The 16,310-nt window shown below is 41.5% G+C and overlaps 1 protein-coding gene across 4 annotated transcripts in view; it reads right to left on the reverse strand.

Moving 5' to 3' along the window:
* Positions 1-5,686: 5,686 nt before the first annotated feature.
* Positions 5,687-16,310, reverse strand: part of CYTH3 (cytohesin 3) — a 49,427-nt gene continuing 38,803 nt past the window's right edge. For all 4 annotated transcript variants that reach the window (XM_051632139.1, XM_051632138.1, XM_051632140.1 and 1 more), the window contains 4 exons: positions 10,183-10,259; positions 10,030-10,101; positions 9,748-9,902; positions 5,687-9,136 (listed from right to left, as the gene is read on the reverse strand). In XM_051632139.1, the coding sequence (XP_051488099.1) occupies positions 9,064-9,136; positions 9,748-9,902; positions 10,030-10,101; positions 10,183-10,259 (377 nt within the window). In that variant the 3' untranslated portion in view covers positions 5,687-9,063. The remainder of the gene's footprint in view (positions 9,137-9,747; positions 9,903-10,029; positions 10,102-10,182; positions 10,260-16,310) is intronic.

Raw genomic sequence — 16,310 nt, forward strand, 5'->3', positions numbered from 1 at the left:
AGCAGGACCACAGAAAGATCTGCCACAAATTTAACAACAAAAATAAAAGGTTTGTGCTTGAAGGGGAGTTTAGTTGCACCAGGTCATCGACGGGGAAGGTTTCATTTGTTAAGAAAAATCCGGCTGTCGATTCGTGGTTTCAATTTCAACTGCTGAAGCACAGATCCGAAAAATCCCCGTTAAGAATGCAACAAAAATACTGATTTTCTTCCGTACGTTCAGTTTGTTACCAAGCAAAGGGATGAATCCTGCTTGGATTAATCCTATCTAGGGCTGTGTCTTACAGGAAGGTGTCACCCTCCTGGATTTCCCGTTTAAAAACATCAAATGCATGTGAACGTGTTTGGGGTGTTTTCACATGCAAAGCCTAAACTCACGCCAGCCCTGTCATCTTACCCCTTTCCTAGTAACTTAGTGTTGCTTAAACCACAACAAATCTAAAACATCAGAGAGGTTTTGCTGAATAAAAAGCAGATTAACGCAGTCGTCAAATCTTACTGCTGCTCGTGAGTGAACGAGCAGGCAGGAATGAGTTTGATCCTGCTGGCAAACTCCGCTCCACACCCGTGCCTAGCGCAGTGTCTCCAGGCTCCAGCCGCGCGGCCGGAGGGCGGCGAGGGGCTGGGGCTGGGGCTGGGGCTGCCCCGCCGGGCTGGGAGCCGGGCTGGGAGCTGGGCAGGGAGAGGGGCAGGGAGCCGTGCGGCGGGGGGGCCGGGACGCTGCAGGAGTGAGGGGAGAAAGGCGAGCTGCTTCCCGGCCCCTCTCGCCTGCGCATCGCGGTCGTTTTGTTCTGCGAGCGTTTGGGCTCCTGCCGCTCCCGAGCGCGGACTGTGCCGTGCGGGCGCTGCGCCTGTCCCTGCAAGCAGCCTTTGGGTGTCGAGCCCTTGTCAGGAGCCAGAACCCTTCCGAAAGGCAGAGCAGGGCTGACCGAGTTGGTGCTTCAAGCGCGGCACCGGTAACCAACGGGCATCGGAGTCGAACCGAGTCCCCCGAGCCCGGTGCCGCCGGGGGAATCTCGGCGGGCAGGGAGCGAACGGTGCCCCTGCCCCTCACTGCAGAACTGCCTCCCAGCTCAGGCTGAAGGGAGAATTCATTTCGCGTTCCTGGCTTGGTGGCTGCATTATTTTTTAACGACAGTAAAACCGGCACAGCGTGTGTGTGTGTTTGGGCTGTTTCCCCCTTTGCTCTGTCTCTTTGGCTCTCAGGAGCGCTGCCGTGTGGAAGTGCAGTTTGGAGCTGAGAGATGTAAACGTGCCTGCTCTTGGGGTCTGTGCTGGAGTGGTTTTCTGTTGCTCCTTCTCCCTGCCGAGATGTTGTTGTGTTGCTGAAAATGTTTGTTTTGTAAGGAGCAAAGGCACAACCGCTGCCCCCTGGCTGAACGCAGCCTTGTGAACGGGGTCTTGTCTAAAATTTCCTGAGCTGTGATTTAAAAAAAATAATGAAAATGCATGTACAACTGTAGCGTATTAAATTCCCATTAAAGTGTAGGAAATGTCATCTGTCACCATCTCTGCAGCAGTTAAAAGTAATAGTGATACAGTTTTGATCAAAGATTCTGCCTTGTCAGTTTATTTTTGGGTTCCATGGTTGAGTTTTGTTGTTCGTTTTTTAAGATTCTTACTAGCTATTTAGTTATTTGAATTATTTCTTTGCAACCTAGTGACAGAATTTCTCCTATTCTTTTACCTCTGGAGTGCTTCTTGACATTCTTATGTCAACCAGAACTTTTCCCTCTGTTACAGTTGAAGAGACACTGCAATTAAAAAAGTGACATCTCATGCTGCAAACTGGGACTGGGCAGCATCAGGAGATCAAAAACGTTTTGCCCAAAGAAATCTAGGTCTTTTGTGTGTCCCCTCTCCTTTTTCTTAAGAACAAAAGAGAGGTAGAAAATGCAGTTCTGATGGTTGCAGTGCTGTAAATGGGACTGTGACCAGTGCAGACTTCAGGTACTCTGCAATGTTGTGACTGCCCTAAAGCAACTGGAACTGGTGCAGCAAAATTAATTTTTATCTTTTTGCAGTCTATTTGTAACTCAGTTTTGGTCTATTTACAATCAGTTATGGGGAGGTTTTTATAAAAGAGGCTTACCCAGACCTTTTCTGTTATGCAGAGACAAGTACATGTTCCCACTGCTGTTCATGGCTTCCATCATTCACAAGCCTTTGAAAGATTAACACTGCTGAGGAAGAGATCTAATCTCTGTAGGGTTACTTCTGTGCTGGTTACTTCTTGTTCTGTCTTCATGCATGTATTAGTTACCATATAATTATGAGTGTAAGTTTGTGGTTTATGTTACAATGCGGAATAAAAAAGCTGTAATTGAGTTAATAATCAGATTAAAGCCTATAGGTGGAAAGAAACCTGGCAAAAGTTACTCAGATCTGTGTGGTAGTTTGTCTTGTGTTAGAAGAATTAGAGCAGATGAATGAACTGTTGTCCAGAACAGTGTGTGGACCAGCCAATCCCAGGGGCAGCGTTACAGCTCTGCCTCACGTGGTTCTGTGCTCTGCAGTGCAGAGGGTTCTTCTGGCCACTCATGCAAAATGCTGCTTTTTAAATATCCTTTTAAAACCAAACCCAATCTATCTCTTTTTAAATATGTTTTTCTTGCAGTTGTTAATGATGGAATTGCCCCACCACAAATGATTCTTTTTCCACCGGAGAAAATTTGTATGGATTGGGAGCAAACACAAAGTGTTGGAGTTGGACTGCTCAATCTTGGCAACAACTGTTTCCTCAATTCTACTCTGCAATGTCTGACCTACACGCCTCCCCTCGCCAATTACATGCTTTCCCTTGAACACACCCAGTTGTGTGAGTACTTTCCAACATGACTGTACATCTGTGTGACAGCTCTAAAGGTGAAAGAGCACCAGTGGTTCTGTGAAGGAAACTCTTAGTTGTCTTATTTTAGCTGTAGAAGCTGGTTTGCAACATGGTCTTAAAGGTCATTTCCAACCCAATGATTCTGTGTTTGTATTAACAGGAGGCTCAGAACAGCATATAAAGTGCATTTGTTCCCATCACAATGGGAAAACTTGAAAACAAGATCATTTCTTGTTTCACGTGAATACTCAAGTGCACTGTAATGTAAGGAATTAGGTGAACATTTGGCACTTGGCTTTCCTGCTGGTAGAAACGTGATAAATGTTAGGATATTGGCATAATTCTTAGTCTTTGCAGCCTAGATAGTGTAATGAACTAACACCGTCAGAACTTGTGAGTTCACAGCTGACACACTTAAAAACCACCCCCAGCAGCCTAGAAAGCACTTTGAGCTAATCTCTTATGGAACCCCAACAGGACTTTGTGTGGAACTGTATTAACAGTTTGACAGATTTTATTCTGAAGAAAATTCTGTATTTTTTAAGCCCTTGAATTTGTATTACTTGAATTTTATTTTTATACTTGAATTTACTGAAGCCTAGGAGCCCCTTTTCACAACTACGGATGTGTATTTTACAGAGGCACCCTGTGCTTGCCAGCCTGGGATCTTAATGTTTATTCCTAGAGTCACAGAATCGTTTGGAAGTGAATGAACTCCATACTAATGAATATTTAGCAACCTCTGCTGGCTCATTGACTAGTGCCTTACATACTTCTAGGATTGCAAAACCTGTGGGCAACCTGCACCACCCTAAACCTAAACTATGCTTAGGGAAAGCACAGGGAGTTCAGATGTCTTAATAGTGTTGGCCACTAGCAAAATGTTTCTCCATATGCAGGCAGGTTGAACTTTCGTATAGGCTGTGATGGCAGAGGAAGGGTAAGACAACTGTAGTAAGCACCTCACATGTGAACTGTGTGATCTGTCAGAGATGTGGAGCCAGTTTAGTCACACCTCAAGCCAGAAGTCTGTGTCTTTTTTTTTTTTTGAATTTAAAAAGAAAGGTGTAGCCTATGCCCATATCATTTCAATTGCTGGTAAACTATCCTTTTACTTTTAAGTTTTTCCTAATTGGTGTTTTCCTTTTCTATTTCTTTGAATTCTTGTAATACAGATCACTGCCACAGAACCTGGTGTCTAATTACAGGTTTCATAGAATTTTATAGAACACTTTTTTTTTTTTTATTCTGTATGGGTCTCTTTTGTTCTCAGGCATTCTCCATCACTTTGGCATTCTCGGCCTTTTACAAACCTTATTGTGTCAGTAAACACCATTCAAATAACATAAGCACGTGTGGGAGGTGAAAACTTATGTTTGACTTATGGGAGGGAAAAGAATGTGTTGTTAAACATCTGTCTGTGCTTGTTTTGAAGGTGTGAAAAGATGGTTTCTGCAACCAAGAGATGTTCTATCCATCACTCTCCAAATGTTCTGATCCTGTCACTGAAAAGGTTCCCAAGTTATACCAGTGGAAAGATCAACAAGGTAATACTTACAGCTGTAATGCAACTTTATCTTCTTGGAATGGGAGGTTTCCCAACAATGAATACTCATGTAAAAGCTGCTCATGTTTGCAGGCAGTAACTCTAGACTCCTAACTGTAGTCTAAGACTAAAGTCAGGATCACAGCTCTGGCTTCTTTATTTATAGTGAGAAAGTTCCTGTATGACAGTGACAACAGACCTTCTTCTTGAAGAGCTCATTCTGTAGAAAACAGCCTGTGCAATGTAACTTAATAAACATTGTTGATGAGAATAGGTTTTTATAAGTGAATCAAAAATATATTAATATAATCCTAGTCTGTGTTTTTAGAAGTGATTTTCTCAGGTTATTCCATGAAGAATTTCAGGATGATTTTTGAATCCTCTTGGTGTGTCCTTAGGCAGTAAAATATCCAGAATATTTGGACCTCCAGACATATATGTCACAATCAAGTGGAGAACCAGTCTGGAACAGATTATATGCAGTGCTGGTTCATAAAGTCTTGAGCTCAACTACAGGGCACTACATCTGCTACCTAAAGGTAGCAGTTGATTTCTAACAGGGTAAATCAGTGCTGACAAAGAAATTGTTCCTGGTAAGCACTGTTTTTAGGACAAAAGGGAGGATTATGGGTTTGGTTTGGTGTGTAGTGTTGCATCGGAGATCTCCTTTGGCAAACAGATCATCAGGAACTGAACGGAAGAAAGTGCATCTGCTGGAGTCTTCTCCGGCCAGCAGGTGGCAAACTCGTTTTTTAAAAAGCCAGAGAAAAGTGCAGTAAGAAAGTCAATGTCTGGCATCTCATGACACAAGTCAGGGGCACGAAGATCACGGGCCGTGCAGGCGAACGACGTGTTCATTGAGCCACAGGAAGGCAGCGCCCCGCTTGGATGCACCGCTGGCAGCAAAAGCGGGATGTGAGGGCTGTGAAAAAGCAGTTCTTATAAATCAGGAGAATTTCAGTATGGAGATCTGATCCTCCCCCTCACTGACACCTGACTGAAACTCATGGAAGGGACCTAACAAAAGACCTTCTTAGTTTAGGGTGGCTCTCAAGGGAGACCAGCTCGTGATGGAAACCACTCATAGCTGGAGCACACTTGACTGGGATGATGTATTTTGTTTGGAAGGTTTTTCTCTCTGCAAATGCGAGCCTGATCCTGCGAATCTGTGTCTAAAGACAGGGAAAAGAGGCCTTTTCCTGACACCAGCAGCGATGGCACATGCTATAAAACTGAACCTTCATCTCTAAGGAAAGAAATCAGCAATTGCCTCCCATGCATTCCTTGGTAAATGAGGAGCTATACAGCAGGATAGCTTGACACTTTATTGTTGTGAAAATCTCCAGACTTAAGCAACAGGTCATAATGATAAATGGAAACATTAATATTGCAGTGGATTTACAGAGAACATCACATCTTTACCAATGATTGATACGGAGCATTTGTCATGCAAACCACTGGTGTACACCAAGTAATACTTGTTTCAATACATATCTGTACAATATTTACATTTGGTATTTAAACTCTAGCTAGAAACATTTTCCAAGAAAATAGAGCAATTGGTAAGCCACAAGTCTCGATTTGTAGCATTTGGTCTACAACAGACCGAGCTTTTCCAGCAAGCATATCTACATAGATATGTAATAACTCTTAAAAATATGCATTGTTTTCATACAGGAAGCATTAGAAATGCTGTTTAGTTGACAAGGTTTGGTTTTTGTACCAGTTTAAAATGGTTCAAAATGTGAAGTGACAGCTTGTTTTATCAGCATATGGTAAAATCTAAGTCAGTCCAGCTGAGCTCAAGTATTACAGACACTTCTCTCCCTCAGCTGCACTGGCAGCAGGGCTGATGTTAGAGGCCCCTGGGTTGGACGCTGAGCAAAGCCCCTCCTGTGGCAGGAGCAGCAGTGGCTCTTTTGCTGGCCTCAGATGCTGGAAGGGGCCATGCGAGAAACAAAGAGGTGAAAAACTACACAAGTTTCTGTGCAACAGGAAGGGAGAAGTCTGCTGTGCCCAGAGGACTTCTCTTTAGCCTGGCTGAGCCCTAACAGACACTGCTGCAGGCCACCGAGCAGCGAGTCTGAGTAGCCACCCCTGGGCTTGAAGCCCATTCAAAGCAAGGGAAAGGTTGAGAGATTTTGATTCCCCCTCCTGGATAGTACCTGATTTGGCCCAAATTTTCACAAGCCACTTTGTTTTACTGGCCTCGTGGCCAGTGGAAATTCCAGGCCAGTTTCACTCCCTGTTAACACTGTTACAAGGAACATTTGAAACCAAATCTCACAAACAAGAATGCTCTTCCATTAGCTTTGGTAAATTAAATACATATATTGAGCACCACAAAGAGCTGCTAACGACGCTGCATTTAATGCTGAGAAATAATCTATTTCTGGCTCTAATACCTCAGTTACATGTTACTCTGAATAATTACTTCTGCTGGTTATATGAACTTCAAACTGAATACAGCAAACGAACTCTCAAGGCGTCTCCTTCGTGCTTACTGCAGACATCTTCACCCAGTTAAAGAAGGAGATTTTCTTTGAAGGTGGCATCTCAGAAGATAAGAACTGACACCAAAGTGCTTCATGGCTTATTCATGCTTTTGTAATCTGACATTTCTCCATCAATACTTTATTTGCTGCTTTTCACCTTGACACTCCTCAGTACCACTGGTTCTGGTGCATCACTGCTGGCATTACAAATCTGCTTGCCCAAAGCTCAACCTGACACTTGCCTTGCTCGAAAACAGAACTGGAAGCTGCCGAGCAGAAGACCCAAACCCAGCCCTGTCATCGTGCTGCTTTGCAAACACAGGACATACAGTTCAAGTCTTTTCTATGAAGAGTTTAAATGTGTTCCATTAAGCAAAGATGTTCACACACTAACACTTACTTGAGGCTGCTACCTCATTTGGTGGTTTGACTCCCTTGAAAGTACTTGGATTTGAATGGTCATCCAAGCAGACTTCAATTCCACACACTAGGGACAATCTAGGCGTAAAGAAGTTTCCTTTGTTCTTTTCCTCTCAGCCTTTTTTGCCAACATGCAATAAAGCAGAACACTCACAGGCTGACACCCCATGAAAAAGAAGGACAAATTAGTAAGACGGAGCAATGAAACAGACTCTCCCTTACAGTTTAAGGGAGATACAAAATATACTTTGCTAATGCATCACATTTGCCTATAATGTAGCCAGAGATGCTTCTGTAACTCAAACAAGCAAAATAGCTTTGACAAAGTATTGGGTCTCCAAAGCATTCATTGGCACAGTAGGCACGGCTCAGGTTCAACAAGTTGGTGAAAAAGTGAGTATGAACAGAAGCAGTAAGGTCCAAAAAAAGATTTTTTGCCCCCACCGTGGAATTAGGGGCTTTACCTTAAGAATGGTACGTGCGCTCCCCACAGGAAAGCGCTGCAGCAAAATCTGGCAGAGCAGTTTACATGTTACCGGGAGAACATCAGCAGGACCACAGAAAGATCTGCCACAAATTTAACAGCAAAAATAAAAGGTTTGTGCTTGTAGGGGAGCTTAGTTGCACCAGGTAATCGATGGGGAAGGTTTCATTTGTTAAGAAAAAACCGGCTGTCGATTCGTGGTTTCAGTTTCAACTGCTGAAGCACAGATCCGAAAAATCCCCGTTAAGAATGCAACAAAAAGGATGAATCCTGCTTGGATTAATCCTATCTAGGGCTGTGTCTTACAGGAAGGTGTCACCCTCCTGGATTTCCCGTTTAAAAACATCAAATGCATGTGAACATGTTCGGGGTGTTTTCACACGCAAAGCCTAAACTCACGCCAGCCCTGTCATCTTACCCCTTTCCTAGTAACTTAGTGTTGCTTAAACCACAACAAATCTAAAACATCAGAGAGGTTTTGCTGAATAAAAAGCAGATTATCGCAGTTGTCAAATCTTACTGCTGCTCGTGAGTGAACGAGCAGGCAGGAATGAGTTTGATCCTGCTGGCAAACTCCGCTCCACACCCGTGCCTAGCGCAGTGTCTCCAGGCTCAAACCTTTGTTGCTTGGACCTGCACATATTTCAGTGCAGATCAACCAAGCCCTTTGGCATAACTAGTTAACTATGTAGCTGACAGTCTACTGCTGAGTTGCATTTCTGAAGGAAAGGAAAAGCTATTTCCATAAAGGTAGGAGTGAATCCTAAATGAAAGCTGCATTCAGCTGTTGATCATTTACTGTGAAACACACAAGACTTGAAAAGTCATACTGAGACTGTGGATTTTCTATGCCCAAAAAATTTTAAGTGCTAGATCATACTGTACTGTAATTTTGGTGATGCATTTTAGCAAGAGATGCAAGTCTTTCAGCCACTCCTCCTTTTATGGGAAAAGCGCACAAATAAGTAGTATAGCGTTATTAGCCTCAAATTCCTTCTCTCCCAACCCAAGTAAACTGGAGTTGTAACTAAGTGAAAACAAGGCTTCCATGTTTTCAGTTGAATTAAGTTCCAATAATCATCCACTGGGATTTGAAGCTTGCTTCAAATTTTATGCCCATAAATATTTACTCTGAAAAGGTCTTGCCAATTTTTCATGTAATAGTAAAGTGTATGTATTTCTAAAATGTACAGTCATTATCTTCATTTAGTTTGTCCAATTTTTACTTTATCACTCAACCACATGCTCATTTATAGGTTGATGCAGGTGTACAAGTTGCTGATCATGTTTTATTTCTTATTTGCAATTCTTCGTTTCCTTGTTGCCAGCATATCATAGAAGGGATCCCTGCTGATGCTTGCTCTAAAAAAGAAAAAAGGAAACATTAGTGTGATTAGCAAATACCTGGTTTTGAAAACTTAAACTATTTTGTTCTCTCTTCCCTGTGGGTGAACTCCATGCTCTTAAGAAGGCAACAGATGGTTCAAATACTTCTTTAGAACAAGATATTGCTCAACTGTGATTTGTGAAGAGTTCACAGTTTCATCTTCACCCTTATTTGTTTCTGTAAGTGTGGGTCTGCTTTATAAACCTTCCTAGATAAAGTCAAGCTGTGAAAGTTTAAAGCTGCACTGTGAACATGCTTAAGACACATACCACTGAAGTTAATTATTAGGTGAAGTAAGAATCCAATAAAATTAGGGTTTAAGAAATTCACACAAAGCTTTACTTTTGCTTAAAAATATAAATCTAAATTTTCCTTATTTGATATAGTAGCATTGTTTCCTTAGGACCAGACAGTAACAGGAGACTCCTGTCTTGATCCATCAACCTCATGTAGCTTGTCATTAATCCTAGAGGATGGTGCCACATCAGAATTCTTCACACAAGTTAGAATACAAATTCTCTTAGTATCTTACTCTGAAAAGAGGTTACACTTAATTTCTGAAGCACATTTCAGACTTTAAACTCACTTGATCGATTTAATCCACTCTTCCTTTTCCTCTGGGGTGGGAGCAGATATTCTATACACGACATGGTTCCCTTCCACCACTCTGCCATCAGCTTCAGTTTTACATGCTTTAATTACCTGACCTTTATGACTGGGGTTATAGAGTTCAAAGCAGTTCTGGAGGACAGAAATAAAAAAATAAATTTAAAGGACAAAACATAACTGACAAACATCTTCATTTAACACTAGATCTAAGTTTTATATGGTTTACTTAATAATAATAAAAAAATTATTAACATCTTACTGGTTTTCTAGGGTCTTCAACTTCTCTTATGCTAAGATTTTCTAATGGAATAATTCCTCTAGGTTCTTTGTCCTAAAAAATTAGAAAAATATCACATTATTACCCTCTTAAATACTTTCATTACAAACAAAGCTTATTGTAATATATACTCACTGTTGTGTATTCAAAGTAGTACAGGCAATTATCAGTCAGAATAAACCATCTCCGTTTCCATGTTTTCACTCTTCCCCCTGCAATCAAAAGGTATGGCTGGAGTAAACATGTGTTGTTGTCAAGGCTTCAGCAATGGATAAGAAAGTAATTTAGTTTTGCTTGTTTTTCAAAATACGGCTTAATTATTCAATTGTCAATGGATCAGGCACAGATGAGCCAAGATTAAAGGGGCATGTTACTGTAACTCTTGCACTAAGATTGAACTCCTGAGACATTAACTGTGGTGTTGCTGACCAGCCACAAAAAAATGCATGCTCTCAAGTTGCAAATGTCTCCTCTCTTAAAGAGAACAAGTGCAATAGTTTAGCTCTTGGACCTGCTCCCTCTGCCCATGCCATCACAGCTGTTTACTGCATCAGAAGTATTGAAGCTATAGAGCCCTCAGCTGGTGCTGCTATGGCAAAGGGAGGCCAGTCACCAGCAAAGCCAGTAACTGGGCTCCAGCAACAGGACCATCCCTCTCCATAGCCTGTCTTGTACAAGGAAATGGTCCCATCTATAAAATTAAGGGCATTATATCACCTTCCTTTCACTCCACTCATTAAGATCTCTAATTTCAGACTTTACATCAAGTTTGTGAGATGCTTATAGACATTATTAGCAGAAGACATACAATATATGGTCAATATGGAGCAAATCCTATGTCAAAATGTACCATCGTTAGTCACTTTTAATAATTTAGTATTTAAAAAATATGTTCTTTTTATGGGTTAATATATCATTGAGTACACCTGGTAATAAACAGGTACTGCTCCAAAAATGCCAATTTTTCCTGCATTAACACTTTAGACAACAGCAACCACAGAGCTCATCTTTCTTACACGTGCTGATGTCACAGTTTCTTTTAGAAACACACATTATTGTCTCAGTCCTTTCACCTGGTTTCTGCCATCAGCTTCTTCAGAACATGTCTAACATTCCTCAATTAACTTATTTTAAAAACTCATTTCCAGGAAAGACAACTGTAGATAAAGCATTCACGTGTTATAAAGGTTTAGTTCCACCATAGTTATCTGACTTGGGGATTATGTCACCACCTGTGCATCATCCATTCAGCAGTGATTTAATCTCATTAACCCAACATTTCAAAATAGTCAGTCTTCTTATTGACTACCCGTGCATAAAAGAGTACCATTTATACAAACAAGATCACTAATTTAATCCAAGTCATATCACTAAATCTAAGACACCAGCATAATTTTTAAAATCTTTTTGCTCTACTTGAGATAGCTGGGGTTTTGTTTAATACAGAAATTCAAACAATATTAAAGAACAAATCCAGGAATATAATGAAATTTTTTTGAACCATCCTACTAGATGTTGCATGTGAAGTCTTCCTTTGGCTTGTTCCATCGCCTGCATGACAACTCAGTCCTAACAGACTGCAATGTTCCAACGTGCTCAATAAACATTACATTTCCACTACACACACACATATCTTAAGAAAAAATTAATCTGCAAGCAGGTGCAGTGAAATTTGAGAAGGCAAAATAGTGCAAGATGCAGAAGCTGTGACAGAATGAATGGTTGAGTGAACTGGAAACAGTGAGGGAAGAACTAGTGGCATTTTAGTACAACCACTGTGACAGATCCTTCAGTAAAGTAATGTAGAAACATTCAAACTGGCACATAAGTCACTAGAAAAATGGCCATCACCTTGACTGAGAGTTGGGTCAAGCATCAGCAAGTATTTGGGCTAGGAATGGAAAGCTGAGGGACTTGGGTTGACTCAGTTCCAGATCAATGAATAAGCAGCAGCTGAGTCAAGACGACTGCTGGGGCCGTCCTTGCTATGGCCAGAACATGACATTTTTTCACCTAACCCAAGGTTCATTGCCATGACTTTAAGTCACGTTCTTCTCTCTTGGTTAACACAATTCAACGTTTTTATGATACAAAATCATCACCATGCTTTTCAGGCTAACAGGTAACATCAGCCAGCATCAAATGTCATGGCTTGCCCAGTTCTAGTAGAAAAACAATTCAACAGGAAAGAGGAAGAAACAAAATGGCAAACAGGTTGCTATCACAGAGGCAGCTTAAACTGAACAAAGGAGTTTCTCACAAACTGTGATATTGTGTCAAAAAACAATTTAAAAAATAATCAAGTAATAACCATATATTTAAAAGAAGGCCTGCTTATCACTTAAGGCAGAAACAATGGACATAAAACATACACCTCCAAGAACAATATGAAATGCCAAGTAGTAAATGACAGTTGAGTTTGCTGAATTTTTTCCTGGCAACACCTTCTCTCTTTGGGAAAGCCAGATTTCTCAAACCTGAAACCTTCTGTAATCACGCTGCAGTTTTGATGAAGCTTCTGTCATGGAACATTTCCCAGCTCCAGGACAGTATTGATGTTGAAGCCAGAAAGAAGATTAAATATTTCCAACAACATCCCTCTTACTGCTCCCTTCTCCCTAGGCCAGCCAGTAGCTCACCAGCTTACAGCACTCACAAGGTTGCAGAAATAGACCCTAAGATGCTCCACCAAGCTATGAATTACTCTTCCAGAAAAAGAGCAACAAGGCAGGATTTCTTGGCAGTACAAGGAACTATTCTCACGTATTAGTCTCTGCCTCCCCACCCCATTACTTAGTTGCAGCTGTCAACAGCACAGAAACTCTAATAAAGCCTGAGAGGCAATCTAATCTGTACTCGTCAAGTTTGCAGGGGTCACCATATAACATGCATTTAATGTGCCTTTGCAGTGGGCAAAAACCCAAGGCTGGTTGATAAGGCTTTGCAGCCCCTTCATACAAGATTAATGGGTAGGAGCTCCTGATAATGAAACATTCTTTTTCTTGGCCAAGATTACTGTAGGCTCACAAAACAACAACAAAGGGTGTAGTACCATACTTCGTCTCTTATTCCAGCTCCCAGCCTTTTAAAGACTAAAACTGGAAGGAATTAAGTTACCAGAAGCAGATCAGGAAAGTCAGAGTACGAATCCATAAACACTTACAGAAATTGAGAGATTTAAGTGATGGACTTCTCAAAGATCTGATTAACTAAACTGCAAGGACATCTCAAACAAAATGAAGTGCACTATCTTGTAGGTGGAAATCTCAAGAAACTACAAGAAAAGGCCACAACAAGGCAAAATGTACAGAAAGAGGAACAGAAATCCTCTTAATCTCTGTAACACAGCATAGGATTATTACTGGTCCAAGTACAAACTAGAGAACAAGTTAAAAGAAACCACCTATACTAAAGGGGAAAACAGCGGGCAATGACTTGGGAAATACCAATTTCAAAACTGAAAAAGGCCTTAAGACTAAAGCCAGCAATGTATCAAAAGTTACAAAATTCTACCCAAATCTTCAGCCTGTCTGCATAGTTTTAGAGGGGAAAGCCAGAGACACACCCATCATTAATGTTGTTTTCTCCTCCGTTGATTTAGGTACCACTAGGCAGAATGGACTCAGAAACTGCACAGTTACAAAGGCTGAAGTCTGGGCTGCTTTGAAAAAGAATCTTCCCTTGACTATAACATTAAGTTAGAAGAGCATCAGTTACCAGGAGAGCCAGGGAGGTACCAGAGGGAACCAGTATCCTGATCAACCACCGCTGTTCTCTCACCCTGGATCAGGGAAGAGAACCCACTGGAACAGGCACCACTGGCACGACGGGCTCAGATGCAAAGCTTTTGGACAATCTCCAAGCTCTCAGTGACTGCCTGACTGGTAGAAAAAAAAATAACAGGCTCACGTGTCTGGTTTGAACGATTTCCCCTCCTGTTTGGTGGGATACTGTCACAGTTTCCCTGGAACTAGAAGAAAATATTACGCAACACGAGGTACTTGCCAAGAGAAACCGTTTCAGGCAAGGAAACGCCTCTCTGCGCAAAACGACTGAAACTTGGGCTTCAGGACAGAGAGCATGGACAACAATTTCAAAATATCTAAAAGTGATTTAGGCAGACAATTTCATGGTACTACCACCACTAGAAATTATGACACAGAAAAACCTAAAAGCTCATAATGGCTCAAGCTCAAGCTCCTCGGAGTGGAGATTGATTAGCACTCAGTAGCTTTCAGTTTTTTCACTGGTAGCATTCATTTTCATCACACCATGCTTCAAATGATGTAGAACTGAATGGTAATTTAGGTTTACCAAGATAAAGATGTCTATATAAAGGTACCAGCTGAGTCCAGACAGATAAAACTAGAATTGCTGTCTGGCTGCCAGGTCTGGCACTTGGACTTACACAAAGTCACCTCTGAATTCAAAGCAGCATATTCACCACAAATATTTTGTACCCTCCCTGAACTCTAAGACCCAAGGCCAGGCTAGAGGGTGAGAGTGGCCTTTAGCAGAGATGAATTTTATGATATATGGAAGTTTCATTATATCCATCTCCCACCCAGAGGATAATCAATACAGTGAGCTGGGGTACTAAAAAGAGGGATGCAAGTAGATCAGTGGGAAGAGTTGACTCTACAAAATACCAAATACAAAATACTGTCTTGATACACTCCAGGCTTGCAAGTTGTCGTAGTCATATTATTAGTTTTATATAAAACTTGCTATTCCAACTTTCAAGCATAATCACAACAGAGCACTTGAACTCTCATGCAGGAATGGAGTCTCCTTAGCATTTCAACAATGCTGAAACTTTTAGTATCAGCATCATCCAGAACTGAAGGAAACCCTACCCATTTCACAAGAATTGTTTCCCAACAGAAAGGACTGTAAAAATGCCAACAATGTGGATCGAGACAGCGCTCTCAAACACACAGTTTAAGCCTCCAAACAAATAGGGAAGGAAAGGAAGGGAAGGGAGAGAGGGGAGGGAAGGTTAAAAAGATGGCCAAGTTTATTTCTGGTCACTGCAGCTAGACTAGCAAAATCTATTTGTCTGTCCCAGCCTGTGTCTACTGAAAAAAATGCAGTCTTTCATGGAAGCACAGCTTCATGCCTTTACAGGCTGATTCACCAGAGGCTTCTGGACAAATTTCATTTCTTCATTCAAATAACCCTCATGCTGTGGGAGTGTTACATGCAACACCCTTCCTGTCACACATGTTTTTAGTATTGGGTTTTCTGTGCACTCTCTCCCCTCTACATCCCATGTAATGAAAAGCTGGTTTTATTGACCTTCCACCAGAGCCAGAGATGGGTTATGCAGAGGTACGTGGCAGCTCTCACTGACTTGCAGTCACCTTTTTCTTCAGTTTCTTTGTTCCTCTCCTTTTCAATTTGATCTCTTATATGCCTTATATTGACAGTTTCTTCCAAAAGGGGTGCTGTCACTCCTTTACACACACTCACACTCTTGCTTGCACTCTCGGTTTGTTTAAGTACATGAGAGAGCACTGGCAAGAGAAAGAGAAACACACACAGCATGGGCTTATACCCAACCTCTTCTCCAGACAGCACATTTTATCTACATCATCTTGAAAGCCTTTTCTGTTGGAATAGCTATCACCTCATACTACAAAATGGAAAAAAGCTCCAAAGTCATATTTGAAATTGTGCCAGCTGAGCCAGCCCAAGTTGAAAAACAAGAACTTTGCTTCTTAGTAGTTAGAAACACAGAGAACTCTACAGCATCTGTAGTGCAGAGGTCAAAATAAGACACTGGAGGGCATGTGAACAAATTCCAAAGGCTTCCTGTTCACATCAATTTCCTTCCAGCACTAGCATGACCAGTAGTTTCCAGGTGCAATCAGTAGAGCAGGCCCATGGCCCTACCCAGCCTCTACTTTCACCATATTCACGCCCACGTGCATCCCCAGCACACATCCCTGCTCACACTTTAGTCACTACTCTCCAATGCAAAGTTCCTTCTACTTAAACAAGCAGTTATACATTAAAGTGGCCAACAAATTAGTCTTTACTGGCATGTTATATAAAAGAGGTTTATTTAATTGACGAAGAAATGCTAAAATAAAATTTCAGCCTCCTTTATATAGGAAAAAAGTTCCCTAAGCTCAAGCAAAAACACAGAGTTCCACCAACATCAAGAGTCTGTAAATAAGGCCATCTTCCAGTGCCAGGAGACTGCCAATTACCAGAGGTTTCCTTAATTTGGTGCTCATTTAAGATTTTGTTAAGTAAGC

Source organism: Apus apus, chromosome 14 (genome assembly GCF_020740795.1).
Source record: "Apus apus isolate bApuApu2 chromosome 14, bApuApu2.pri.cur, whole genome shotgun sequence".
In the NCBI taxonomy this organism is placed as follows: Eukaryota; Metazoa; Chordata; class Aves; order Apodiformes; family Apodidae; genus Apus; species Apus apus.